Source organism: Babylonia areolata, chromosome 29 (genome assembly GCF_041734735.1).
Source record: "Babylonia areolata isolate BAREFJ2019XMU chromosome 29, ASM4173473v1, whole genome shotgun sequence".
NCBI lineage: Eukaryota > Metazoa > Mollusca > Gastropoda > Neogastropoda > Buccinidae > Babylonia > Babylonia areolata.
The window spans coordinates 23,697,399-23,725,256 of NC_134904.1; the positions used below are offsets into that span (position 1 = coordinate 23,697,399).

Consider the following 27,858-nt stretch of genomic DNA (forward strand, 5'->3'; position numbering starts at 1 on the left):
ATCTAGAGATCCAAATGTTGCACTTGCAGTGTACCTGAGGTGATGGCAACATCTCCTTTACTGCAGACTTACAGAATTTCTGAAATGCCCGAGATATCAAAATAACATGATTTAAACGGCGTTATCACCTCAAATACCATAACCGATTTATCATGCTAAAAAACAACATGATTGAATATTACTTTTGAATGTCAATGTTGGCACTGTGCGCAAGACTGATTCCTCTCGCCCGAACATGCTTGGTTTGAATCTACTTTATGGCTTTTTATTCCCATAAAAATTTTTTTTTAAAAATTACCTGAAACTTTATATCAAATACAGAACACATTTCAACGATTTGTTTAATTTGTTAGAAGTAAAATCTGATTTTCTTTTTTATTTATCTTTTTTTCAAGTGTGTATCACAAGTAAGTCTTGAATGCCTTGTCTCTCTTGTTCATTTTATCATCGTACCTATTGAAATGACTGAATGTTTTCACCTGTAGGACACTGAGGATGGTATGTTGGTATCTACCTGGATGTCCTGACAGTTTTGGTGGACATGTTTTAAAACTAACTGGATTTCTTAACATATATTTACTAAAAACAACAACAAAGTTTGGTTTACTCTCATTTCCCCCCTCCCCGCTTTTCCTTGCTTTTTATTTTCTCATCTGTGTGTGAACAATGGGTCATATATGTGCTTGTGTAAATGTGTGCAATCCTGCAAGCTTGTATAGGTTGAAGTAAAAATGCGTCAACTATTTATGGAATTTCTTAATATGACAAGACAAAGTCTGATGAATCGATCAAATTCAGAATAGCATTAGCAACAAACCAACAATGGTGACTTTGAGCAAAGCACAAAACAAATTCACACCTTCTAGAGAGCACTAGACAGTTAACAAAAAGCATATATTCTTTGACACAAAACTACAGAGACTGCAGCAAAACACACAAAGTTGGAACACAAGCACACACAGAACTGCTAATCCTATAATTATATCAGGAATATAAATGAGTGAAACTGCAGGAAAGTTCAGAATAATATTTCCTTATGCAGTCACACACAGAACCGTAAATAAGAGAACAAACATAAATGAATAAAATGAAAAAAAAATCAAGTCATATCAACCTTTTTTTGTTCATGCACAATCAGACCAGCAAAGTCCAGAGCCCTAATGTCAGGGACTTTGTTTCTGTTTTATTTCTCAGAAGTAAGATCAAATGGTTAAAGGTCCCACAGCCTTTTGTGGCCATCAGGGCAGAGAATTCATATCCAGTGTCTAAGGCTCTGTACATGGGGGCAGGACCCAATCCTCACTTTCCGCTGTTTTAACCTTCGAAAACCAAGTCAGGTACCCATCTGAATACATGTGGGTGGTGTGAGGAAAATTGGAACAATTGCCTTTCCTGAGGATAGGCCAGAACAGGTGATCGAACCCTGACCACTGGATCATCAGGGGATCAAAACCTGACCACTGGATCATAAGTCCAATGCCTGATTCTGCCATGGTGTCTCCTGAGCTGACCTAAGAAGACCTGATATAGTGATAATAAATGTTCTAAAACAACAATAGAATGCCACTCTCACTGTCCCCCTTTTTTTCCTTCTTTCTTTGAATTTTTTTTTCATACACATATAATAGTCTTGACGAAGGAGACAGGAGAGAACTGAAACATTCTGTATGATTTTTAGAGTTATGTGTGAAATGTGTAGTTCATCTCAGTTTTACTTTTGTTTATCTCTATTGATTCTCTGTGTCGTTGTTGGCTTTAAGCAGATTTTTAGTGATGTGTGTGTGTGTGTGTGTGTGTGTGTGTGTGTGTGTGTGGTATGTATGTGTGTGTGTGGTATGTGTGTGTGTGTGTGTGTGTGATGTACCATTTATTGTGCTGTAAGTGATATGTGGGAAGTGAACTGTTTTATCTCATTTTTATTATTATATCTGTAAAATGTTATTCATCTGGTTTGTTTGTTTTTTTTGCTGTAAAACGTGGTGAGCCTGCTCTTGAAAATGGGAAACTGCACTATTTGTTATTTGTATTTCTTTTTATCACAACAGATTTCTCTGTGTGAAATTCGGGCTGCTCTCCCCAGGCAGAGCGCGTCGCTACACTACAGCGCCACCCATTTTTTTGTATTTTTTTCTGCGTGCAGTTTTATTTGTTTTTCCTATCCAAGTGGATTTTTCTACAGAATTTTGCCAGGAACAACCCTTTTGTTGCCGTGGGTTCTTTTACGTGCGCTAAGTGCATGCTGCACATGGGACCTCGGTTTATCATCTCATCCGAATGACTACATAAGCCTCCACATTATTACTACATTATTGGGATCATGCCTTTGAGCTGTGCCAGCTTACAATGTTCACTTTCTAAACCCCTTCCTTGTTAAGTGCCTTGACAATATAAAATCAACCAGCCAATGTATTGTTTTGAGGCAGACTAGGAACTCACAGTCCCACCGCCAGTTATTCTATCACTGATGCGTTTGCTTTGTTTTCATGTACGCAACTGTGTATCTTGTCTTTTTTCATATAAGCGAGATGTAAACAAGCATTATGTAGTTATTTCTTTACCCCCAAACACACACAAAAAGATTTCACTCTGTTGTTTCTTTTAGGTGGAGGGGAGAAGACTGGGTAGGGGGTGTATTTTTCTTATTTTATCAGCACTGTGGAAGAACCCCTTTAGTGTTCTTATATTGCTCATTCAGTGATAGCTGTTTTTTGTTTTTATTTTTTGTTTTTTGGTTTGTTTGTTTTTGTTTTAGTTGGGGGAGGGGTGTTTGAGAAACACTGCAGAAATAGAAATTCCAAAGCAAACAAATTCACTGATTTACTCTTACAGTCTTTCACTAAACCATTCATTATCACGGAACAAAAATGTCAAACCCTCAGTTCAGAAGCACAAAACAACAACAACAAAACCCAACAAAAGTGACTGTGACCACACTTTTAACATGCTACCAAGTATTACAAAAACAGTTATAGTTTCAAGAAGGCATCAAAGAGTGTGGACTGATCCACATGTGCTACACCACAACTGCTTGAAAAAAAAAGAGAAAAGAAGGGAACACATGCCTGACTTAAGCATAAACCCAACATGCAGGCCAGGTCTTGATAACATACAAATATTAACCTACAAAAAACAAAAATAAGACAGAACCAATCAAACAAAATAGACCAGTATAACAAAAACCCAAACAGAGGGATCCAGTGACGAAACAAGAAATGGAACAATGCTAGGCCCGACTAAACATTACTGATACTATGAGCAGCATTTTTTCTTTCCGCCACCACCTCTTTTGTCTGATAAAGAGATAGTGGCTGCTGGCTGTTCAGAGGCTTTCTTCTGCTGCTCTTTCTTGGTCTGCAGCACTTGTGTCGTTATTGCTAAGAACATCTGCATGGAATAGAAAGAAAAAGACATTTAGGAAAAGGAAACCCAATTCTGCTATGGTAATTTACTGCAAAGCATATGTAATCTTATTTTCTTAACATAATCATATCAAAACAGAACACACGCATGCACGCACGCACACACTCAGACACACACACACATACACACACACACACACATATATATATATATATATATATATATATATATATATATATATATATATATATAAACACTTTATCAAGGCTTGAAGGATTCAAGAACTGTATCTGCAAAAGAAAAAACGATACTGATGAACAATTTAAAGAGATCATCGTAACTGTGTGGATCTATCCAACCACCCTCCAAATGGACACAAATGACCATTTCCCATGTTTTCTTTTCTTTTCTGTTGTTTCTTTTCTTGTTTTATTCAATTCAAACATGTACTTGGGTATGCAATCACATACAACTGCCTGATTTTGGATTTGGGGATAAAAGTGCAAATACAAAAATGAATGGGGTAAAACTTATGAAAAAAACCCCAACTTAATAAAAAGAGCAATCATATACATGTGTGAGTCAATTCCACTTTAATGGGCTGACATAATTATTATGATATATGCTGCAGTTACAACACTCTGCGGTTAGGTTCTGTGTTGACCATCAGTCTTTGATGTATACAAATTTGAAATGACCCATTGATGTAATGTATCTGTGATTGGGGACGAGTTCCATTTTATAATGGAATGTCCCAAGTATGATCAACTGTGAAAAGGGTATGTGCCTAAAAAATATTTGTCTCTGAAATTGATTTTTAATTTTTGTAACATGCTAAAAGTGGGCAGAAAAGTTATTTTAGCTGTAAGTTCACTAAATTTGCAAAAGTTGTCTGGATACTCTTTTGGGATGAAATTTGTACTTTCTCAAATTTGATGTGACACTGTTGTGCATTTGGAAATGTTTTTTGTGGGAATGAAAACATTCTGAAGTGGTCTTCCATTCTCCAATTGGAGTGAAAGGATAATCAAAACTTGAAACTTGTGTGTGTGTAATTTATCAATTGCTCCTTTTCCAGAGACCAGAGATGCTGTACCATCTCTCACACCTCAACATTATATAAACCAGGAAAAGGGAAGCTCACCTCTTCCACATTGATGTTTTCTTTGGCACTGGTCTCAAAAAGCTGGATACCCATCTGCTGAGCAAACGTCTGTGCGTCTTCTGTCAACACCACCTTCCTGTCTGGGTCATCATTCTTGTTTCCCACTGGCCATCACAACACAATCAATCAACAATGTAACCAGAAGGGATTTTTGGTGTTTATATTAAACACTGTACAGAAAAAGGCAAGTGGTGGAGAACTAAGGATGTACTGGCCGTGACAGTATGCATAACCTAAAAATATAGTGCACCTAGTTGTCATTCACACATCCACACCCACCTATTCCATCCCACCTTGTTCCAGCCATCATACACACAAGTGCCTACACACATACACAAACACACACACATTTATCACATCACACAGGTATGAACACTAGTAAAATATACATATTCACACAGATACACCCACCCACATATAAAGAATAAATAATGGATTTCCAGTCATACCCAATATCCTGTTGACAACGTCACAGTTGTTGTCAATTTCATGCAGCCATCGCCGGACATTTGCAAAGGATTCACCACTGGTGACATCGTACACGACAACAACACCATGTGTCCCTCGGTAGTACCTGTGATCAGAAACAAACACAGGTGAGTATAACATAAATACAAGTCAGGTATACATTGAGTCATGAGTCACTGATGCATATACATTTGAAATGACCCACTGATGTGGCAGCAAGCTAGCCACCTGACACCAATATTGTTGAAAGTCTGTCTCACACAATATCAATTGATCATGTAAAAATTCATGACTATTCATGAAAATGTTGATCTTCCTTGTCAGAATCTGGAAATGGATGTTAATGCTTTGGATTTTTGTGTGTACATGCATGGGTGTGTGTGTGCGTGTTCTTTTGGCTCTTTATGTGAATGTATATTTGATGCCTCCCCTCATTTTTGGTGCGAGCGCGCATGTGTGTGCGTGTGTGTGTGCACACAGATTTGCCTTGTAGATGTGTGCAGCCATATTTTATGTGCCTTTGTGTCCATTTATGAAAAAGTGTTCTTGATACTGCCAAGTTACCATTTAAAAAAAATTTTTTTTTTTAATAACTTTTGTGAAATTTTGAATTCAAGTTATTATTTTTTTAGTTCAAATTTTCACAAAGGTGAAAAAACAAAAACAAAACAAAACAACAAAAAACAAACAAAAACAACCCCCCCCCCCCAAAAAAAAAACTTGGCAGATACAACTATCAGATACATCTATTGCAAACCATACCAAGATGGTTCTGCCCAAAATAGCAAATGAAGCTCAAAAAGGTTTTATGAAAGGGCATTATATTGGTGATAATATCAGAAAAAAATATATGATGTATTACAGTAAACTGAACAAAAAAATATTCCTGTGATGCTCCTTATGGTATATACTGTGAGATGTTTAAACGTGTCTCATGGTCCTTTTTGCACAAAGCACAAACATTTCTTAATTTTGGCCCAGATACAATTCAGTAGGTTTTCACTGTGTCTCTGTAAACGGTCACTGTTCAAAATGGTTCAATATTGGAAAATGGGTGCGACAGGGAGATCCATGCTCTCCATATTTGTACCTGATATGTGCAGAGGTGTTGCCCACCTTTATTAGACAACACAATAAAATTAAGGAAATTAAAGTATGAGCAAAGGGAATAACAGCATGAGCACATGAGGTCGTCCTTTCTCATTTCGCTGACGACATGAGTCTGTGCCTTGAAGGCAGTGAAGAGTCATTCAGCAAGTGTGTTGCAGTACTAAAACTTTTTCAAGAAATATCAGACCTAAAGATAAACAATGAAAAAACACAATGTGGTGTGGACTAGAAAGAAAAACTCTTATTGCTGGAAGTTTTCCTGGAATCGTGGAATTCTTAATGGTTCTTGGAATTTTGTTTTGTACTGATACTGGTGGATAAACATTTTGAAGGAAAATACAACTGACAGGAATGTCAGACCCCTGCCGGAGTCTGCACTAGTTGGGTCACGGTTAAGTATGTGCAATTAAATGCAATTTGTTTGCAGATTATTGCTTAAATGGAATAAGTGTCAGCTGACCCCACTTTGCAAAATAACAGTATGAAAAACCCTGATATTGTCAAAATTTACATACTTCTTTCTGAGTCAGCTAGATCTGCCAACTAATGTTATTAAGGAACTGCAAATATTTTGTATACTTTTTTCTCTCTCTTGAAGTGGTAAACCAGCTAGAATTAAAAAAAAGAAAAAGTATTGCCTGTAAGCCTTCATAGAGGAAGGTCTACAGACGACTGATGTACAGGTGTATATTTCATGATTAAATATTTTTTGCTACCTGGGCAGCAACCTATGCAGCAACGGAGCCCTTGATGCAGAAGTGACTCTGCGCATCGCCAAGGCCAGCTCCGCCTTTGGCAGACTCAACAACAGGCTGTGGAACAACAAAGGCATCAGGCTCAGCACCAAGATATAAACCTGCAGAGCTGTTGTGCTGACCACCTTGTTGTACTGTTGTCAAACATGGACGACGTATCGCCGTCACATTCAACAACTTGAGCAGTTTCACCAGAGATGCCTATGAAAGATCCTCGACATAAAGTGGCAAGACAGGGTCTCCAACCTCCAGGTCCTAGAGAGGAGCGGCCTGCCCAGCATTGAAAGCCTGCTGATCCAGTGCCAGCTACGCTGGACAGGACACGTTGTCCGCATGGCAGACAGCAGGATCCCGAAGATGCTTTTGTGTGGCCAGCTGAAGGAAGGCCACCGTGAACGTGGAAGACCCTGCAAGCGCTTCAAGGACACCTTGAAGACAAACCTCAAAGCCTGTGACACAGACATGGCTTCCTGGTAAACTGATGCCCTTGACCGCTCTCACTGGAGGATGCTGTGCTCTGGTGGCATAAAGACGTTTGAAAACAAGAGAACGCTGGCCATTAAGGAGAAGCAGGAACGAAGGAAGCAGGGCTCAATTTCTGGAGACGTTTTCCCTTGCAACACCTGCGGGAAGTGCTGCGTATCCAGAATCGGCCTCTTCTCCCATATGAGGACATACACCGACAGATAAGCCTGCCTGCCTACTCATCCGTCGGACCGACGGGAGACTCCATCATTTCTTGGTAACAGAGAATTAAAAGATATGGGGAAATGCAAACTTTTGTTCTTGAAATTCATCCAGAGTTTCAAAACTTACCAAAAGCTTGGTGAGGAATATGTACATGTTTGTATAAGACACTATAATAATTTTTTAGTTGAATGTATCAAAATATCTGAAATGAAATAGACTTAAAATGTCTACATCAGAACACTTCTGAATTCATGGCAGAATCAAGAGAATGCATTAAATACAATGCCAATATCATAAGAGACAGGAGAGTAGTGTTTGTGAAAGAATGGAATTTTGTTTATTTATGTGGGGAATAATCACTGTTTTATTTTTGCAGAATTCCGAGACCACTTTCCTAACCTCAATCGAACAAACTTTCTGTTGTGTACAGGTATCTTATGTGCTACTGTGGAAGAGGGGGTATGCAAAATTATAAAAGATCCCTTTCAAATAATGAATGATATATATTATAACTTCTGTAAAGGGATCTTGCCAGTGTTTACGCATACTCCTAGAAGTAGATTCTACTGCGTAATGCTTCACTGGTTTTTGATGGAATCTGATTATGTTTTGTAATTTTGATGACTTTACATGGAATTGGATTACATGTGTTTTTCTTGAGAAATGTAACTTTCAATGCAAAAGAAAAAAAAGAGGAAAGGTTGCTATGTTGCACAGCTGTAAAGGAAATTACTAAAAGTGATTTGCCAGTGGGTTTTTTTTCCTCCTAAAAACTAGGTATATATTTTCAAAATATTCTGTGCACTTTGTTATTGGAGAGACCCATAAAAGTGTATATTTTCTGAAAGGCAAATGAATAAAGAATACAAAACACATTATGTTTTCCAATTTTGTGTATTTTCAATGGCATGCAATTGTTTTTAAATCAGCGTTTTGTTTTTTGTCACATTTTCTACATGTTCAATACAAACATAAGTCAGATAGTTTGCACAGTAATACAATATTTTACAGACAAATGGACAATACCTGTATACACAAATTATACTAGAACAACCACAATAAAAAGAAACATATACACAATTTATTGTGACTACTCTAAAGTGATAGATAACATACTGATGTGAGTCCATGCTGCCTGGGACACCACACCCCTTCTCTACTGCCTCTCTCAACCAGTACAGTTTATTCAGTTCACCAAAGACAGCACTGACTCAGTGTCAAGATTGTTGCTCACAGTGTGTATTGCTAATAATTTGGTCATGTTTCTGTTGACTGCTCCATCACTCAATGTTCATCGTATTCTGGCAAGTCTCTTCATTTCTCCCCTTATTTTCGATTGAATCGTCCGAAACAAGTTCATCACTGTTTTCTTCTTTGAGTTGACGCTTCAATTCTGCCTAAGCATCAGCTAAAGAAAGCAATCTTGGTTGTTTCACTGCACCACGATCGCATAGCTTGAGCACGGTGTTGGACATTTTGCTGAGCGCGAAACAAGCCAGGCAAAACACTGTGGCAGTAACCCAACAAAATTGTTCAAATAAAGGACTGCCTCATGATGTAAATGGGGTTTCTATCTATCAATAGAATCTAGAAAGATTCCCCAAGCTAAAGCTACCAGTATTTTTGTCAACGAACTCAATACAAACCAGGGAAAAGTTAGAATATTTCGCTGATGAGTTATCTTGTCATTGTGGCAGCAAAGTGTACACAGCTGCGCTGGTGAGTTATCTCGTCATATAGGCAAGATAGGGATTAAAGATTTCTCTGACCAACTTCCCATGGACTGAGAGGAATGAAACTTGACACAGTTATTTACTTATTAGTCTTTCTCTACATAGGTACCTCTAAGGGTGATACACTTCTCCCATTGCTTTATGCAGCTGTGAAGATCTTGCTTGTAGAAGTCAAAAGTTTGCACTATAAGGCACCGTTTGATCTCCAAAATAAAGTGTTTCATTGTCTAGGAAGTGCTTGCCCTTCAAAATGACTGCATGGTTAGAAAGAGATGGAAGTCAGATGGTGTGAGGTCAGGAGAGTAAGGGGGCAAGGAAGGACTTCACTGCCGCAGAACCATGCTTCCATCCTGGCAATATTTGAGTTGTGAACCAGGGCGTTGTCTTGAAGGAGGTGGACACCTTTGTTCAGCATGCCACGCCTCTCAGTTCTGATGGCTTCCCGCAATTTCTCCAGAAATGAAGCACTGTATGTCCCAATAATTGTGGTACCCTTTGCCAATCAATTCATCATCGCTACTCCGTGCTGGTCCCCAAAGACTGTAGGCATGACCGTATGGGTTGCACATGTGCCTTCTTTGGAGGGGCTGAGTCAAAATGCTTCCATTTCTTCAATTGGGCTTTAGCCTCTGGATCATAGAGATGGACACATGTTTTGTCCTGTGTAACGAGTCTGTCGAAGAAGTCCTGGTTTTCTTGGCACATGGCCAAAACAGCCTGGGAACATGTGACTTGTTTTTACTTCTGGAAAGGTGTGAACAACCGGATAATACATCATGCAGACAACTTCAGTATGTGCTAATGGGTCATGAATTATTTTTTCCACAGACCCCACACTGATCTTATCTTGGGCTAGCTGGCGAACAGTTATGCAGCTATCCTCCAAAATAGCAGTCCCCACTTGTGGGATGGTGTCTTCATCAATGATAGACTGTGGTCACCCAGGAATCAGAGCGGTTTCCAATGATGTTCAACAACACTTGAATTGACGATGCCAGTGCTTGACTATGTACATATGATGGGGCATCCTCCCCATAAGTCCCTTTCATCTCAACGAATGTCTCCCTTGGTGTGCTGCCTCTCAAATACAGAAACTTGATGACCACTCTGCATTCAACTGGCTCCATTATCACACCTTACTCCACCATAGCACCTGTAAAAGAGAAACTGTCACGAGTTCAGAGATGCAAATGCAGAGATATGTATTATTAATAAATAATATCATACATGTACAATTTCACTTGTTTTCAGCCTCCTACAATAACCGAAAGTATTTCAGGGGAAATCTTTCATGAACATCCCTTGTACAAGTAGACATGAAAGTAACAACAAGATGGAAGAATGTCTTCACTGATATTGATACCAAACGTGAACAGGAGAGGAACATAGCACCTAAATTGAAACTAACAATGTTTTCATTGGTCCTACCACAGTTCCAGAACATTGAAAAGCAGCTCTTAAACAGGAACTTCCTCTGTATTCACTGATACTACAAGTAACAGTAAACGGGAATGCAACATCTACACAGGATCTTAGAGTGTCTTCACTGATACTTTGAGTACCAGTAAATGGGAATGCTGCACCTTAACGGTAACTGACAATGTCTTCACTGATGCTACGAGTACCAGTAAATAGAATACTCCACCAAAGGAGACTCAAAGCACCTACGTGGAAGTGATGGTGCGGAATCGCTCCTGACCAGCAGTGTCCCAAATTTGCAGCTTCACTCGCTCTCCTCGCACCTCTATGGTACGGATCTTGAAGTCCACGCCAATGGTTGTAATGTAAGTCCCTGCAATGAAATGAACAGAAAATATGCTGTTGAAGTGTTCATTGTCTATTCTAATGTTGCTCTTCTAATATGCTGGATGCTGCAACTGGTTAGCAACAAAACATGTTTCCTGATTCAAACCATAAATACAAGGAAAGAAATAATAATGGTAGTAAAGGACTACCAACAACAGCAGCAATAGTGGCAATTATCAAGTACTAAGTGGCAGCTGTTGATGTACAAATGCAACTGAATAGTGTTCAGGAAGTGCCAGAAGTAGGAGCTTTGGTTGTAATTTTATGATGTCCATCTGTCCCATTATAACATGGGTCTGTGTCTTTTTCTCTATTTGCAACAGGTTGTCTATTGTGAAATGTGTGCAGTGCAATGTCTGTACCTCCACAACAGACATCAAGATCATAATCATCATCATTTTATTTGATTTAGTTGACAGGGATATATTGTTCACACAATTATAGCCGAGTCATAACTGTAACTGCCATCTTGGGGCCAAAAACACATTAAATTATCTATTTCTTATCACTGTTTCAACAGTTTATTGGTGAAAGTGATTTTTGTCGGCGGAGTAAGTTAAAAGAGAATATTTTGTACACCATGTAAATTCTTCTAAATACAGTCTTGGTAAGTTTGTTGGTTTCCCTGAAAAAGTCAACCTTAAAAAAATCTGTGCTTGTTGAAAGATGGCATCATAAATGATTGTTGTTGGCAGTTCTATTTTTATCAATTTACTGTCTGTACTACTGTAGTGGGGATGAAGATCTTGACCTACCAGTGCCAGACATGGACCCTGACAAAAAGTCTGGAACGCAAAATAACCACTTGCGAGATGCGATGTCTGAGGAGAGCTGTCAACAAGACCAGACGGGACATGATCAGAAACACCAGGATCAGAGAAATGGTGGGAACAACACCTGTCCTCCACCATATCCAAAGGCAAACGATCAGATGGTTTGGACATCTAACACGTATGGCACCTCACCAGATGGCCAGTAAAGCGTACAACAAAAGGATATCAGGATACAAGGCAAGAGGAAGACCAAGGAAGACCTGGATTGACGGTGTGAAAGAAACCCTGAAGATCCACAACATTCCACCCAACGAGGCCTTCCAGCTTGCCAGGGCCCGTCAGCTCTTTCTCCCCTCGACGCCCTAGATGGTACAAGAGGACGGATAAAGAAAGAAAGAAAGAAAGAGACTACTGTAGTGCATCACATCAGATTCTGCACCAAGAGCAGCCCCTTGGATGAGCCACTGCCTAAAAAACACCCCCCCAACCCCCTCACCATTATCATAACCACAAGAAAATGCCTACACAGCCTCCTCCCCTCCCCCTTAATTGTCTTTAGCACATCACTTAAGATGCTGCTCTCACAGCAACCCTGAACTGTCCATTACCACACAAAACTGCAGCACATCACAAACTTGATCCAGAGACATCAATGGTCCACACCACCTCCAACTGTTGTGCTGCAGGACCAGGGTAGGCAACACGCTGAGGATCTCTCCAACACCTGCTGCAATACCCATCAGCACAGCCATGGGTCACACTGCCCCCCTTTCAAATGGTCTGATTAGCTATGTGATCCACAAGAGGTTTGATGGGGTTTCCCGACAGCAGGTCTTTGAACTATTTTATTTAGCTACCTTCAGATTTTACTTTGACACCCACCTCAGGAGATATGGCAGATGAGGATAACCATCTGGATCAGAAAGGGTGGAAGGGACCTAACGAACACTATGCTGTCACTACCATAATGATAACATTTAAGAAGAGCAGTTAAAATGCCAATTCTTATATTGGGTGTAATGTTTGTGTTATTTGCAACATCTGGACTGCGAGCTTCACACTTTTTTGACCGAGCTAACCAGCTCCCGAATATATTCAGCTTTTTAAGAACATACAAATAAAGCCAGAATTAGCTCAAAATGGGTGGGTGTCACAGATTTAGTGCATAAGGCCCCTCCTATACACCACTGTCACTGAGCCGTGATGAACATGATCACCCATGTACATATCTCACCTTAGTTGTTGTTTTCTCGTTTTGGTTTTTTTCCCCCCTCTGCTCTTTCTCTTCCCCTCCAATCCATGTTATTCTGTCATTTTAGCTCTTGCACATGCTTAACATACTCCTTGCACAGGCTCGCGCTTCAAGTTTCTTCACTCAGTTATTGAAAGGTAAAATTTCACCAAACATGCAGACATCAAGATCATTCGCTTACAGAACTTAACAGCGTCTGGTCGCCTAGAGCTTCAACACTCCGTAGGGCGGATAGGGGTACCTGTTCATCCAGGCACTCCCAAAAGATCCCCAGTATCCCTCTGACCCTGTGGCCTCTCTTCAATGAGAATGTGTGTCGAGGAATAGTTCCATATTATCTGGAACTGGAAAGGACCCCCCCCCCAGTCTCTTTCAAATTTGTCCCCTGCCTCTTCACTGACCAGAGTGTAGCACCTGGACTCGGCACCTGGTCTCTGCCACATGGTATTGCTACCCATCGACCCACCAGCTGCTGAGGTAAGCAGAAACATTGTTCAGAAGCTAGTTGGAACCCAAATGTTATTTGGTCATTCCATGCTGGTTATAAAAAAAGTAAGTTTCCTCGGTTATTACTTCATTTTAGAGTGAGTTCATTTAGACGGCAGGCCGGTCGTTTTCGTTTTTTTTAAAAATTCTCATGTATTAGTTTTTGGAGACGCTTCTAATATGTGTACTTAATTATACTGTAAATATTTGTTTCCCCTTCTCTTTGCCACAGAATATTATTATTACTTTGTGCACACATACAGGGATCCAGTCCTCTCTTTTCTGTTATTTTGTGCACGGGATTTGTTACACACCAAGACATGTGTGTTGCTGTTGGATAGGATTGATATCTATTCTTTCTTGTCCTTATATTCATATATCTATGTAAACACACAGTGAATGTTAACTTCATAGATAAAAATGTTACAGAAGGTGGTTGTTTTTTTTGGTTTTTTTATATTCTGGTTGTCCAAGTTTGAACCTCAGAGTCAATTGTCTTGTTTTTCTCCGCATCACATTTATTTCTTTAGCGCAGTAAGAAAGTAAATTCAAGACCAAAACGACTCTCATGTGCGTTGTCGTTTACTCGCTAGTTACTTCATATATATTGTTGTCGTTTTCCCTTTCCCAAGTGGTCCATTTCTGAAATAATTATGCGGTAGTGCCATTGTAAACCCTGCTGAAGTCTCAGTGTCCCTCTAATAAATAGCCCTCTCCTTTAGCTCCATTCAAACACTATCGTGAATGGAATTTTAGTGAACATTTTGTGTTGCAGCTGTTTGAACAGTTCATTCAATGAACTGTTGTCCAGCTGAGGTCTGGAGTTCGGAAGTCACTCTGAGGACCATGCCCCGTTAAACCCCAACCTGAGTTGCCCTCCAACCGACTGTGCCACCGCATCACCTGAATGAGTTGACTGTGTCTTAGGTGAGAGGGCTGAGGGAACATAATGGCTTTGTAGGGGCATAGTTTGTTCTGTTCGTTTGCTTGTTTGTTTTGTTGTTTTGTTTTGTTTTTCTTTTCCTAAATTCATTAGTCATCGATCACTCTTATCACCCTTTTGTCTTTTGGAAGTTTTTTCCTCCCCGGGTAGAGGTATAGATTGGGGTGGTTGGGTGGGTGTAGCACTTTCCTATCTGCAGGCTAGCCAGCATATATTATTTTGTCCCGTTCTCTTTCTGCCTCTTCTTTCTGACATCGTGTGAATGTATGAATAAAAGTTGTAAAATATATTTCATTTTTAGTGGTCTGCTGTTTGTGTGTGAGGGTAGTTGACTTCAGCGAATCCTGGGTAAAATTATGCAAAACATCCCTTAGACGCGACAGTAGGGGATATACACCCGATATCCAATGCGAAGATATTAGCTAATGATGATAATCTACAATCTTAGTCTAATTTTGGTCTAAACACTTACTTCAAATCCGATTCATCTGAAGGATTCAACTGAAGAACTATGCAACAGTCTGTTGGTGTATGCATGAGAGAGAGAGAGAGAGAGAGAGAGAGAGAGAGAGAGAGAGAGAGAGAGAGAGCAATGTGTAAAGTATGGTGTGTGTGTGTGTGTCATAACTGTGTAGCATATAGAATACATCAAAATCTTGGTGTCTCTCTCTAGTGATATGTTCATGGAAAAGCATTTTTCTAATGTCAAAAGTCAGTATACACAGAATACCAACACACTGCTTCCATTCCTCACTTCTGGTCTGCTGACACTTCCAAAACTTTCATTTGTGGATTTGTCTTCTCAAGGCAAGGCAAGGAGTTTATTTCGTGTGCCCCCTGGGGGCACTGAAACATTACACACGTTCACCATCTACACACATCCAATAAATACAAAAAGAGTTATGTCAAAAACAAGAAATAGGCTCATTTGTTCTATCACTTAATATACACATTGACAAGTACTATTTCACTCATAATACAAAAAACAGCAAAAAAATCAATTGAAAAAAAAAAGCAAAAAAAAGTGTATCAATAGATAAAATGTTAATAAAGAGAGCTGTGAATGGCAGAAACCAAGGATTTAAGTTTTAACAGTATTCTTTTGTTTTTTTCAGAAAATAATTGGTGGAACTTAATGGTGTTTGAGCGGATTCTATAATACCTAGATAAACATTTTTGTCCGATGCTTTCAAAAAATGAGCACACAAACAAATAGTGAAACTCATCAGCAATGTCGTTTGTGGAACATTTATCACAGATTCTTTCATTTCTGGGTAAATTGTCAAAATGCAGTCTATTAACAGGCAAAGGATTATTAATTGTTCTAAACTTAATCACACAATTATCTGGTAGCACTGTAAAATAAGCATCTTGACCAAAGTTTGGTTTAAACATCCTGTAATTAATATACATAGTATCATTATCAACATGGCTATACCAATCTTGCAAAAACTTATCTTTTAAACGTTTTACTTTCTCTTTGAACCATGTGGGATGTACATCAAAATTGTGTTGGTTCAACCAGACACAACTTAATCCAATTTCATTCAATTCAGTATGAATACTTTTCAAGTATTGGTTCTGATGTACGTTATCACTGTATAGACTAAAGAGACATCTATAAACAACCGAGCACAATTTAGACGTTCTGTGGTTTGTAACAAGCCTAAACCAAAACTCTAGCATTCCGGATCTAACAGAAACAGGCATGGGAAATTTACCAGTTTCACCAAAAACCATAAATGATGGGGTGGATTGTCTTAGTTTTAGACCTTGTTTATAAAATTTTGATTGCAATTGTTCCACAATTTCAGAAATATAAAAACCCCAAATTTCACAACCATACGTAAGTACTGGAAGAACTGTCTTATCAAATATATCAATAATTAAATCGACAGGAAGATTAAGTTGGCTAGTTTTCCTCAGTAATGCAAATGCTTCTCTCGAAGAACGATCATATAAATCTTGCTGGGCAACATGCATTTTATTATTATAATTTAACTTTAATCCCAAATACTGGAAGTCACTTACAACCTCAATTTTGTCCTTATCGATATAAAAATCAGGAAATGTTCTTACTTTGCCCCTAGAAAATACCACTACTTTACACTTCTTAGCATTCAGCTTAAGCTTCTATTTTTCACAATACTGTCTCATTGAGGTAAGACCATTCTGCAAACCGATGGCTGTCTCTGAGAAAATCACAGTATCATCTGTGTGAAGCAGAACAAATAGTTATAAGAAAATATTGCAATCTTGTTCACTCATATTCATTTTCCTAGCCTCTTCCGGAACAACTCCACTGATTGCAAATACAGTCCAGAATTGAATATAAACTCTCCACACATTATTTTCAAGCTTTCTCTGGTTCTTCACCTATCTTTCTGATCTCCTCACCTTTACATTCCAACAAGTATGTTCATCATCAGACAGTCGCATTCTCCGAATCCCCTCTGTGAGACTAAGTCCTTCAGTCAAATATCCTTTGTATTCAATGCTCCTGTCCAGTGGAACTTGCCATGTTAAGACACTCCCAGTCATTTCCACCTTCAAAACCAACCTCAAGACTCATCTGTTTAAAACTGCCTTTAATTGATCTCCTGATGCCTGCAGTGTGGGTGTGTGCTTGTTTCTATTTTCAGTGCATGTTGTTGAAGTGTTGTGTGGATGGGAGGGAGGGAGAGTGTGACTGTTTTGTGGTGTTGTTGTTGAGTTTTGCATTGTTTGGCCACTGTGATGTGTGCGACTGTTTTGGATGTTCAAATTGGTTTTTGAGTGTTTACTGTGGACTTTGAATTTAGTATAGTTCATTTGATGCAATGTCTTGTCATAATTTGTCATGTTTGTTTACTTAGCTGCATCAACCCACCCCACACCCTTAATGTTGCTTTTAACATTTCCAGTGCATTCATACTTGTGTTTCTGGACTTGCGCTCATCTTCAAAGGTCTTAAATTTTCCACATTTTTCAATTTCTTTTTTCATGAAAATTATGCACCATACCTGTCATGGCAAGTCATACAGATATTCAGATAACTCATTTTGTTAAGAAGCTTTTGGTAGATTTTTGACTCACTTGTGTAAACAAAGTGAGTCTATGTTTTAACCCGGTGTTCGGTTTTTGTTTGTTTGTGTGTGTGTGTGTGTGTGTGTGTGTGTGTGTGTGTGTGTGTGTGTCCGTGGTAAACTTTAACATTGACATTTTCTCTGCAAATACTGTGTCAGTTGACACCAAATTAGGCATAAAAATAGGAAAAAATTCAGTTCTTTCCAGTCATCTTGTTTAAAACAATATTGCACCTCTGGGATGGGCACAAAAAAGAAAAAAAAAGAAAAAAGAAAAAAAGAAGAAGCTTAATTATATGCAAACTGCATTTACTGTTATATTTATATTTTTTGTATTCTCTAAACTTGGCACTATGATCTGATATTCTGACCCAACAACAAGAGCAGTCATTATTATCATTTTTTGTTCAAACAGGAACTTCTTTTGCTAAGCATGGAAGTTTTATTTATTTTGCAAACGTTTTGGTGCAGATAATAAAAAAGGAAAATTACTCTGTAATTAATGCTAGGGGACTTAATTTGCTTGAAACTGATCTTTTTCATCTTAAACATTACATTTTGGAATTATACTCAATACATAAAAAGCTTGGATTTTTTTTTAAAAAGTGTATCACAAGTGAGTCTTGAAGGCCTTGCCTCTCTTGTTCTTTGTTGTTTTATCATAGTTTCTTTGTTTGTTTGTTGTTGTTTTAAAAAAAAATTATTTTGTGTGTGTGTGTGTGTGTTTCTGTGTGTGTGAGCGTGCATGTTTCTTTAGTTTAATGTCTTTTCACTGGTAAGTGCTATTAGACGGAGGGGGGTTGGGGGGCTGGGGAGAAAGTGGTGTGTGTGTGTGTGTGTGTGTGCGCTCGTGGGGGTTTGGTGGTGGGGAGTAGGGTGATAGGAAGAAATGGTGGGATGACTGATACAGAAAAAGAGACATAAAAAGTGACAGAATTTAACAGGAAGAACAATGAAAGATTGAACCATGTGAGTAAAGTGTAACTATTTCAAACATTCCTGTAACAGGATTAAGCATAATCATTATATCAAAAACATAATCAATGAAAGGTAGATACCAACTGGATTTTGATGTGTGTGTGTGTGTGTGTGTGTGTGTGTGTGTGTGTGTTTGTGTCTCTGTGTGTGTGTCTGTGTGTGTGTCTGTCTGTCTCTGTGTGTGTGTGTTTGTGAATGTCTGAGTATTTTTTTGTTCTTAATTTCATCTTTTTTTTTTAGTTTTCTTTTCTCATACTCAAAACATTTCAGTTGTTGAAAATGCAAACATGTGTCATGTTGTGCGAATCTTGTTTATGTGGCACATACTGTTATATCATTTATAACAATGTTCATCTGTCAAAAAAATCATTAATATGGGTAAGTCAGTGGATATATGGTCTTTTACTTCCAAACTCAAGTATCATACTCACATTGTTTTGTCACTTAATGTGTGTGAATATGTATATATTTATTTAATATGAAAAACATCAAAATATCATCCCTGAACTGTCTGTATGCTCACATTGTTTTGTCATTTAAGTGTGTGAATATGTATATATATATATATATATATATATATATATATATATATATATGTTCATTTGATATGACAAACATCACAATATTATCCCTGAACTGTCTGGGATTAGGAGGTTTTCAAAAAAGATGTTTTCCATTACCTTAGGATAAAAAACAAAACAAAAACAAAACATAAACCAAAATTAATTTCTGAAGATCAGACTGGATTTGTTGCCTACAGATATCTTGGAGACAATATAAGATTAATATATGACCTTATTAGAGATCTGGATAAGAAACAGCAACTTGGGCTTTTACTTTGTTTTGATTTTGAAAAAGATTTTGATTCTTTAGAGTGGAATTTTCTGTTTTAATTTTTAGAAGCATACTGGTTTGGAGAAAAAATATGTAACTGGGCAAAAACATTCCACAAAAATATAAATTCAGCAGTAGTAGTTTATGAACAGGTTCATAACTGGTTTCCTGTAAAAATAGGATGTCAACAGGGTGATCCACTCTCTCTCATTAAGTTTATATTGTGCATAGAATATTAGCAATTATGATTAGAGAAGATAAGGATATAAGAGGAATTAATATCATTAATAACAAAGAACACAAAATTTCTCAATTTGCTGATGACGCTCAGTTAATGAATAACAGAGACCGAATATCTTTTCAAAGATCCATTCAAATAGTTCAAAACTTTGGAAATGTTTCAGGACTTTTTATTAATGCTGATAAAACACAAGTAATTTGGTTAGGCAGCAAAAATAATTCAGAAACAAAATACATGCAACGCATGAATGTAACATGGAATCCGGAAAAGTTAAAAATATTAGGGGTATGATTCACAATTAATAAAAAAAAATTGTGAACAAATCAACAATGCAGTAAAGTTTTCAGATGTAAGAGCATTATTCAAAATTTGGATAAAAAGAAGCATTACTCCTCTTGGGAGTTATCTTATCCAAACTAATACACCTGTGGATCTTACTTTCCAACCCGCCCAGACAACTTTGTAAATAACCCCCCAAAAATGTGTTTCCATTTTGCACGGAATGGTAAACAAGATAGGGTAAACACAAACACAGCTACAGAAAGTATAATAAATGGGGGAATAAATATACCAGACATCAGGAAATATATTTCAGCACTTAATCTCACTTGGAAAGGAAACTGAAAACAACTAAACACAAGTGGAAAAATACTGCCATAGAAATGTATCCATTTCTATCTGAAATAGAAAAATCTGGTCCCAGCTTTGCAGTGCAAAAATCCCAATATAACTTGTTTTGGAAACATAATTTTAAGACCTATACTCAGTTTGGCAGTCATACAAAGCCACATTCACAAACAGAGCTACTTTCAGAACAAACATCCTTTATGAAAATATAAAAATTTGAAACTATCATGAGAGATTATAAACAATGGATTCTTAAGTTAAAGGTGTTTACTGTATTGCACATCTTTTGACAAGTGACAGAATTTTCCTCACAAGAGATGAGTTTAACAGGAAATATGGAATGAATGCACGTTTTTTTTTTTAATAACATTTAATAGCTGCATAATACCCATCACAAAATATATACAACACACAAAGTTGAGCATGCCAGACAACTATAGATGTTGAAAAGAATATATTCAGTGTGTAAAGGAACTAGATTATTCTACAACATTCTTACATTAGACAACAAGCTTATAAATTCTTGTCCATAAATGGAAACATAAATTTCATGGAAAAGGGCATTTTTATAAAATTAGTAAAATTCAAGATGTCAAGTTGAAATGGCTTCAACTTCGTATATTACAAAGAATTCTTGGAACAAAGATTGTTCTGAAAGAAATGAGGGTTGTGAATAATAACTTTTATGATTTTTAACAATGAAAAGTACAACACTGAAGATTTAAACACATATTTTGGAGATGTGAACACTAAAGAATTAATGAGGGTTAAATGTGTAACAAGAACCAACAAAAATATAACCAAAAAGAATGATATTGTTTGGCATTGCTCAAAGTATGTGTACTGACCATTGTTTAACTTTTTGATACTGCTTGGAAAAATGTACATCTATAAATGTAAATTTGACAAATGCAGACCCAGCCAAGCAGCTTTTGAAAGAAACATTTCCTGGCGCTATAAAATGGAACAACACAATGAAAGAAATTGAAGAATACAGTGCAAAATACAAGATTTTAAAACAAAGTAAAAAGTGGCTGCCTTACAAAACATTAATTGCAGATGTTTCTTAAAGAGTAAATGCAGAAGAGTAACAATTCTAAACATAAGTATCAAAGTACTATTGATGCATATGAAGTATCAAATACATGTGATTTTTATTTCTTTTTTTGTTTTGTTCTATGTTGGACAATCAATCAAATTAAAAAGTTTATAAGTAGTTGTCTTTTTTTTTTTTTTTGCCTTTGTTTTTTGTTTGTTTGTTGTTCATTTGTTTATTTGTGTACAATTTAAACATTGTTTATTTTTGTTCATGTTCCTTAAATCATTATCTATCTGTTTATCTATTAATTAATTTATTTAATCATTTAACTGTTTATTTATTTTGTATGTTAGAAAACAGAAACACCCTAGGAAGTAAATTGTTGCTATAGTACTCTGCAATGGCTTCATATGTTAATAGTGTATTTTGTCTAGTGATATGTATGAACTGTGCATAATTCTGGTAATGATGATGATGATGTTTCACTATGAGAAATATTACCTTCAATGCAAGGGACAAAAAAGAAAAAAAAGAAAAAAAAAAGTTGGACCAGCCTGCAAGTTTTGATGGATAAGAGTGAGAGAGAAAGAGAGAGAGAGAGACGCTTGACGCTTTGATATTTTATTGTCATTACCTGCATAGGTCTATTGACAAGGGGGTGATAGGGTTAATTCTTATGTCACCACAAGTACCATACCACATTCTGCTTAATCCATCAAAACAAAACAAAACATGCAAACAAAGAAAAACAAAACGGCTTTTATCGAAATACAACATCCTTACAATAGGGAAGCAACAAACATTAAAAAAAGAAACAAAAACAAAAACAAAAAAAAGACAAAAACACCATTACTCGACCATCCATTCTATTAACGATACTGTTCAATTATTATTTGGCTTACAGTCTGAACATAAGATAGTAGACATTATACATTGTTATCCCCCTCATTTACTCTGGTATTGTTCTGAATAGTAAGACTACATCTTATTCTTTGTGCTTCTACAAGAAATTTAGCTATTGACAGTATTGTGAGGTCATCATCAGACGACAAAGCAGAAACAATGTTGTGCCTTTTAGCTACATCAGACTGAAAGAACTCATACTTATCTCTTACCCTATTGAATGATTTACATTGAAACAAGTAATGTTTTTCATCATCTACACTAAAAGCACACAAAGGGCATGGTGATTCTGTGGATGTCCCAGGCTGAAACCATCTTTTATTTGCATTAAATCCAAGTGTCCTTAGTCGAAATCTTGCAAAGTTTATTCTTTGCCACTTATCTGTGATGACTGTCAGGAATTTTTCTGTTTGAAATATACTTTTGAATGAAAAACAACAACAACTTTATTTATTTTTCTTTAGTTTCTATATCAGAATGCCAATTTTGTTTAAAAGAACAAATAAGTCTATCTTTAAATTCTGAAATAAACTGCTGTTCATTTCCCACTTCCTGGGACATCCACACAATTCCAAAACCATGTTCAGACAAAATCTTTTTAACATAATAAGCCCAGTTTCTCTACCTAAATCCATTAATAAACATAATAATAACATCATATGATAAGCCTGTTTGCACAAACGTGATTGCAGAAGCTTCAATAATTTCAACCAATATTTTATGCATTTCATAAAAGTTTTTATGTACAAAGGATATCTACCCATTTCCCCATATAATACAGTATTGGATGAGTGAATCGGTACGTCCCGAAAACGTTTTATTGCATATGTGTGCACTTTCTCCATTTGTGAGTTTGCTTTTAGCCCCCAGACTTCAGCTGCATATGTAAGTACAGGTTCAATTTGTGTATCAAACATTATCCAAAACAGATGATAATCAATCAAGTTAAGCTTTTTTAACGATTTCAGTATTTCGATTACACCTTTCTTTGCTTTCCTACAAGATTCTTCCCACACATAGTTTAAACTTAATTTTGTTGAAAATACTATTCCCAAATACTTATATGTATGAGTTACTTTAACATCTGCATTTCCATATAACCACTTTTCATGTACTGAGAGATGCCCACCCATTCTAAAAATCATGTTAGTTTTATTTAAATTAACTGCTAAGCCTAAGCGATCTGCTTCTTTCAAAACATTTAATTGGTTTTGTAACCCCCTAACAGTACCCGACAAAAGAATAACATCATCTGCGAATAATAGTAAGAATATTTCAATAGCTCCCAGGATTACTGAATTCCATGTTTTCCTTTTCTTGACAATTCCACCGCTAATTCATTTATGAAAAAAGAAAACATCTGTGGGCTCAAATTACACAAATTACAACCTTGTTTAGTGCCATTTGGACAACTAAAACATTCTGAATACACACCATTCACATGCACACATGCAAGGACTGATTTGTACATACCTCTGAGAGCCATATACGAGGGTCATTCAATAAATAAGGTGAATTTTTCGGTATAAGGACTTCTAATACAGATAGAAGCTTACTTTTTTTTTTTTTTTTTTACTTCTTTTTCACATGGATTTAATTTGTTTTGCAGATTAAAAAAAAACTTTGAGAGTTTTGGCGATTAACAAAGATGGCCGACCAAGAAGCATGCTCCAGGATTGAACAGCGGTCAGTTATCAAGTTTTTGGTTGCTGAAGGGTGCAAACCAGCTGAAATTCATAGGAGAATGTCAACTGTGTATGGTGCCACATGTTTCAGCTGAAAAAATGTCTACAAGTGGGCTAAATTGTTTAAAGAAGGACAGAGCAGTGTTGAGGATGAAGACAGGCCTGGAAGGCCTACAGAAGTGAGGTCTCCTGAGGTGATCGAATCAGTCAATGACCTCATTCAGTCTGACAGAAGGGTGACAGTGGATGACATTGCAAGGACTTTGAGCTTATCTGTTGGGACAGCACAAAAAATTGTCCATGATGACCTTGACTACTCGAAGGTCAGCTGCCGGTGGGTGCCAAAGACGCATACTCCAGAGCACAAACAGAGGAGGGTCGAGTTGTCCCAGCAGTGTCTCTGCCGCTATGAGAAGGATGGTGATGAGTTTCTGAAGAAGGTGGTCACATGTGACGAGACATGGGTTTGGCACTATGAGCCTGAGTCCAAACGGCAGTCCATGGAGTGGAAGCATGTAGGCTCTCCAGTGAAGAAGTTCAAGTCCCAGCGGTCCACGAGGAAGGTGATGCTCACCTTTTTTGGGGATATGCAAGGCCCAATCACCATTTCATTCCTTGAGAAAGGAAGCACTGTGAACAGTGCCAACTACTGTGAACTGCTGAGGCAGGTCAAGAAAGACATAAAGAACAAACGCAGGGGTCATCAGTCAGGAGTCATCTTGCATCATGACAACGCAAGGCCTCACACAGCAGCCCGAACAGTGCAGACCATCAACAAGCTGGGCTGGGAACTGCTCCCTCATCCCCCTTACAGCCCAGACCTTGCCCCTTCAGACTTTCACCTGTTTGGTCCCTTGAAAGCGTTCACGAGAGGCACGAAGTTTGAAAGTGACGATGAAGTCAAAAGTGTTGTGAGCGACTGGCTGAGACATCAGTCCAAAGATTTTTACGCTGAGGGAATACGGAAGCTTGTGCACATATGGGAAAAGTGTGTGACAGTGCTGGGAGACTACGTTGAAAAAAAAAAGAAAAAAAAAGTAAGCTTCTATCTGTATCAGAAGTCCTTATACCGAAAAATTCACCTTATTTATTGAATGACCCTCGTACAATTTACAATTTACACCACTTTCACACAGAACATGCCACAAAGCATTGCGATTCACAGAATCGAAGGCCTGAGAGAGAGAGAGAGAGAGGGAGAGAGAGGGTTTTTTATTTTCTTTTTTTGATTGTTACTATTGTCATTTTTTTCCCTGTCGCATTTCTTTTTTTTCTCCCTTGCACAGAAGATCATATTTTCTCTTCTACATCATCGTCATAACATTTTCATGCTACACATTACATCAATACAACGAAAATACAACTTAAAACACATTTGGTAATTTCAGTACATGTATAGCATGGTAATAGTTTGCAAAGGTATTTCTCAACAACGATAACAACAAAGTAATAAAAACAAAAAGACACACACACACCGAAAAAAGAAAAAAAAAAAGAAAGAAAAAAAGATCAACACTTATAATAATGACACCTCGATTCTCAACCGGCTGCACACATTTGACAGTCAGATCACATGGATCACAGGAAACATCAGAAGCCGCAACATCCCAATTGACACAAAGGCAACATATGGTGATAGTGATCTAATTATTGTACTCAAGATTCCCCATGCTGGATGATTGTGTCAAGTTATGTATAACACAGTGCAAATACATATATTCTGAGCCGATTCTTTTTGTGAAATTAAACAAGTATATAAAATCAAAAAGAAAACAAATGAAGTCAGGGGTTTTCTGTGAGTATATTTTTGTAATAATACCAGTTGGCAGAATCAGTATCAGTAACAGTATCTCAAGGAGACGTCACTGCGTTCAGACAAATCCATATACGCTACACCACATCTGCCAAGCAGATGCCTGACCAGCAGCGTTACCCAACGCGCTTAGTCATGCCTTGAGAAAAAAAAAAAGAAAAGAAAAAAGATAATAATAATAATAATGATAATAATAATAAAATAGTAATAAATAAAAATAAAATAAAAAGACAATAATGATGACAAATAGGCATATAAATGTAAAACATGCAGACACACATACGCACACACATAGTGGTGTGTCCATCGAGATTGATGATGACCATCGTTGTCATCCAGCTGGGGGATGGGGGGTGAGGGGGAGGATGCTTATGAATCTATCTGTGAATGCGCAGATGGCTGAATAGTCCCATCTGCACACGAAATGTTCGCTGACAGTTGGGGCAGACAAAGACAGGCATACCACTGTCAGGGAGCTTGTTTGCCCGTGACTTTCTGGCCTGCCTCTTCTGAACAGCTGCAGCAGTTCTGTTGGCCTCGCACAACTTGGCGCCTCTGTGCACAGCAGCGCGCCATTTGTCACGGTCTACTGCAGATTCCTCCCAGGAGTCAGGGTTGATATCAAACGCTTTCAGAGAGACTTTCAGAGTATCTCTGAAGCGCTTCTTCTGACCTCCGTGTGATCTCTTCCCTTGTTGCAGCTCGCCATAGAAGAGCCTTTTGGGCAGCCGATGGTCTGGCATGTGCGCCACGTGTCCAGCCCAGCGAAGCTGGGACTGCATCAGGATGGTGAAGATGCTGGGAAGGGTGGCTTTTGCGAACATCTCTGTGTCTGGGGTCCTGTCTTGCCACTTGATGTTCAGTAGCTTCCTGAGGCATGTTGTGTGGAAGTGGTTCAGCTTCTTGGCATGTCGTTGGTACACTGTCTAAGTTTCACAAGCGTACAGTAGTGTGGGGAGAACTACTGCTCTGTAGACCTTTAGCTTGGTCTCAAGACTAATGCCTTTTCTGTTCCAGACATTTGCATTGAGTACCAAAAGTTGCGCTTGCTCTTGCAATCCTGACGTTCACTTCATCGTCGATGGTCGCATTTTGTGACAGTTTGCTGCCAAGGTATGTGAACTGCTCCACCGCACTGAGTCTCTGACCGTTGACTGTGATGTTGGGCTCAACGTAGGGTTTCCCTGGGGCTGGCTGATGGAGAACTTCAGTTTTTCTCGTGCTGATGGTAAGGCCAAAGTTCCTGCTGGCAGTGGCAAACTTGTCGACGCTGAGTTGCATGTCAGCTTCAGATCCAGCGTTGAGGGCACAGTCATCAGCAAACAAAAAGTCTCTGATGATGTCTGTCATGACCTTCGTTTTTGCTTGAAGCCTTCTGAGGTTAAACAACTTGCCATCTGTTCGGTACTTTAGGCCGATTCCAACATCACCATCTCTGAAGGCATCAGTAAGCATTGCAGAGAACATGAGGCTGAACAGTGTTGGAGCCAGGACGCAGCCTTGCTTGACACCATTTGTGACAGCAAAGGGAGCAGATGTTTCGCCATTGTCCTGGACTCGAGCCTGCATGCCTTCATGGAATTGGCTGACCAAGGAAATAAATTTCCGAGGGCATCCGTACTTGGCCATGATCTTCCACAGTCACTCTCTACTCACGGTGTTGAAGGCCTTAGTGAGGTCGACATAGGTGGAGAACAGGTCAGCATTTTGCTCCTGACATTTCTCTTGCAGCTGCCTTGCAGCAAACACCATGTCGGTGGTTCCACGCTCTTTCCGGAATCCACATTGGCTCTCAGGCAAATGACCTTGGTCAAGGTGTGCTGTGAGGCGGTTTAGTAGGATCCTGGCAAGTATCTTGCCTGTGGTGGAGAGCAAGGAAATGCCCTGATGGTTATCACAGGCTTGCCGGTTCCCCTTTTGCTTGTACAAGTGAATGATAGATGCATCTTTGAAATCCTGGGGGATCGTCTCTTCTTTCCACATGAGTGAGTACAGCTGATGGAGCTTCTCAGTCAGCACAGTGCCTCCATCCTTGTAGACCTCTGCTGGTATGGAGTCTGAGCCAGGTGCTTTGCCACTGGATAGCAGACGGATTGCTTTCTGGGTCTCAAGAGGTGTTGGCGGATCGTCCA

The 27,858-nt window shown here is 38.3% G+C and overlaps 1 protein-coding gene across 1 annotated transcript in view; it reads right to left on the reverse strand.

Moving 5' to 3' along the window:
* Nucleotides 1-1,774: 1,774 nt before the first annotated feature.
* Nucleotides 1,775-27,858, reverse strand: part of LOC143302199 (ras-related protein Rab-35-like) — a 49,451-nt gene continuing 23,367 nt past the window's right edge. Inside the window, exons 3-6 of the mRNA XM_076616763.1 lie at nt 10,950-11,073; nt 4,975-5,099; nt 4,505-4,629; nt 1,775-3,384 (exon numbers count right to left, since the gene is read on the reverse strand). Coding sequence (XP_076472878.1) covers nt 3,250-3,384; nt 4,505-4,629; nt 4,975-5,099; nt 10,950-11,073 — 509 coding nt within the window. The 3' untranslated portion in view covers nt 1,775-3,249. The remainder of the gene's footprint in view (nt 3,385-4,504; nt 4,630-4,974; nt 5,100-10,949; nt 11,074-27,858) is intronic.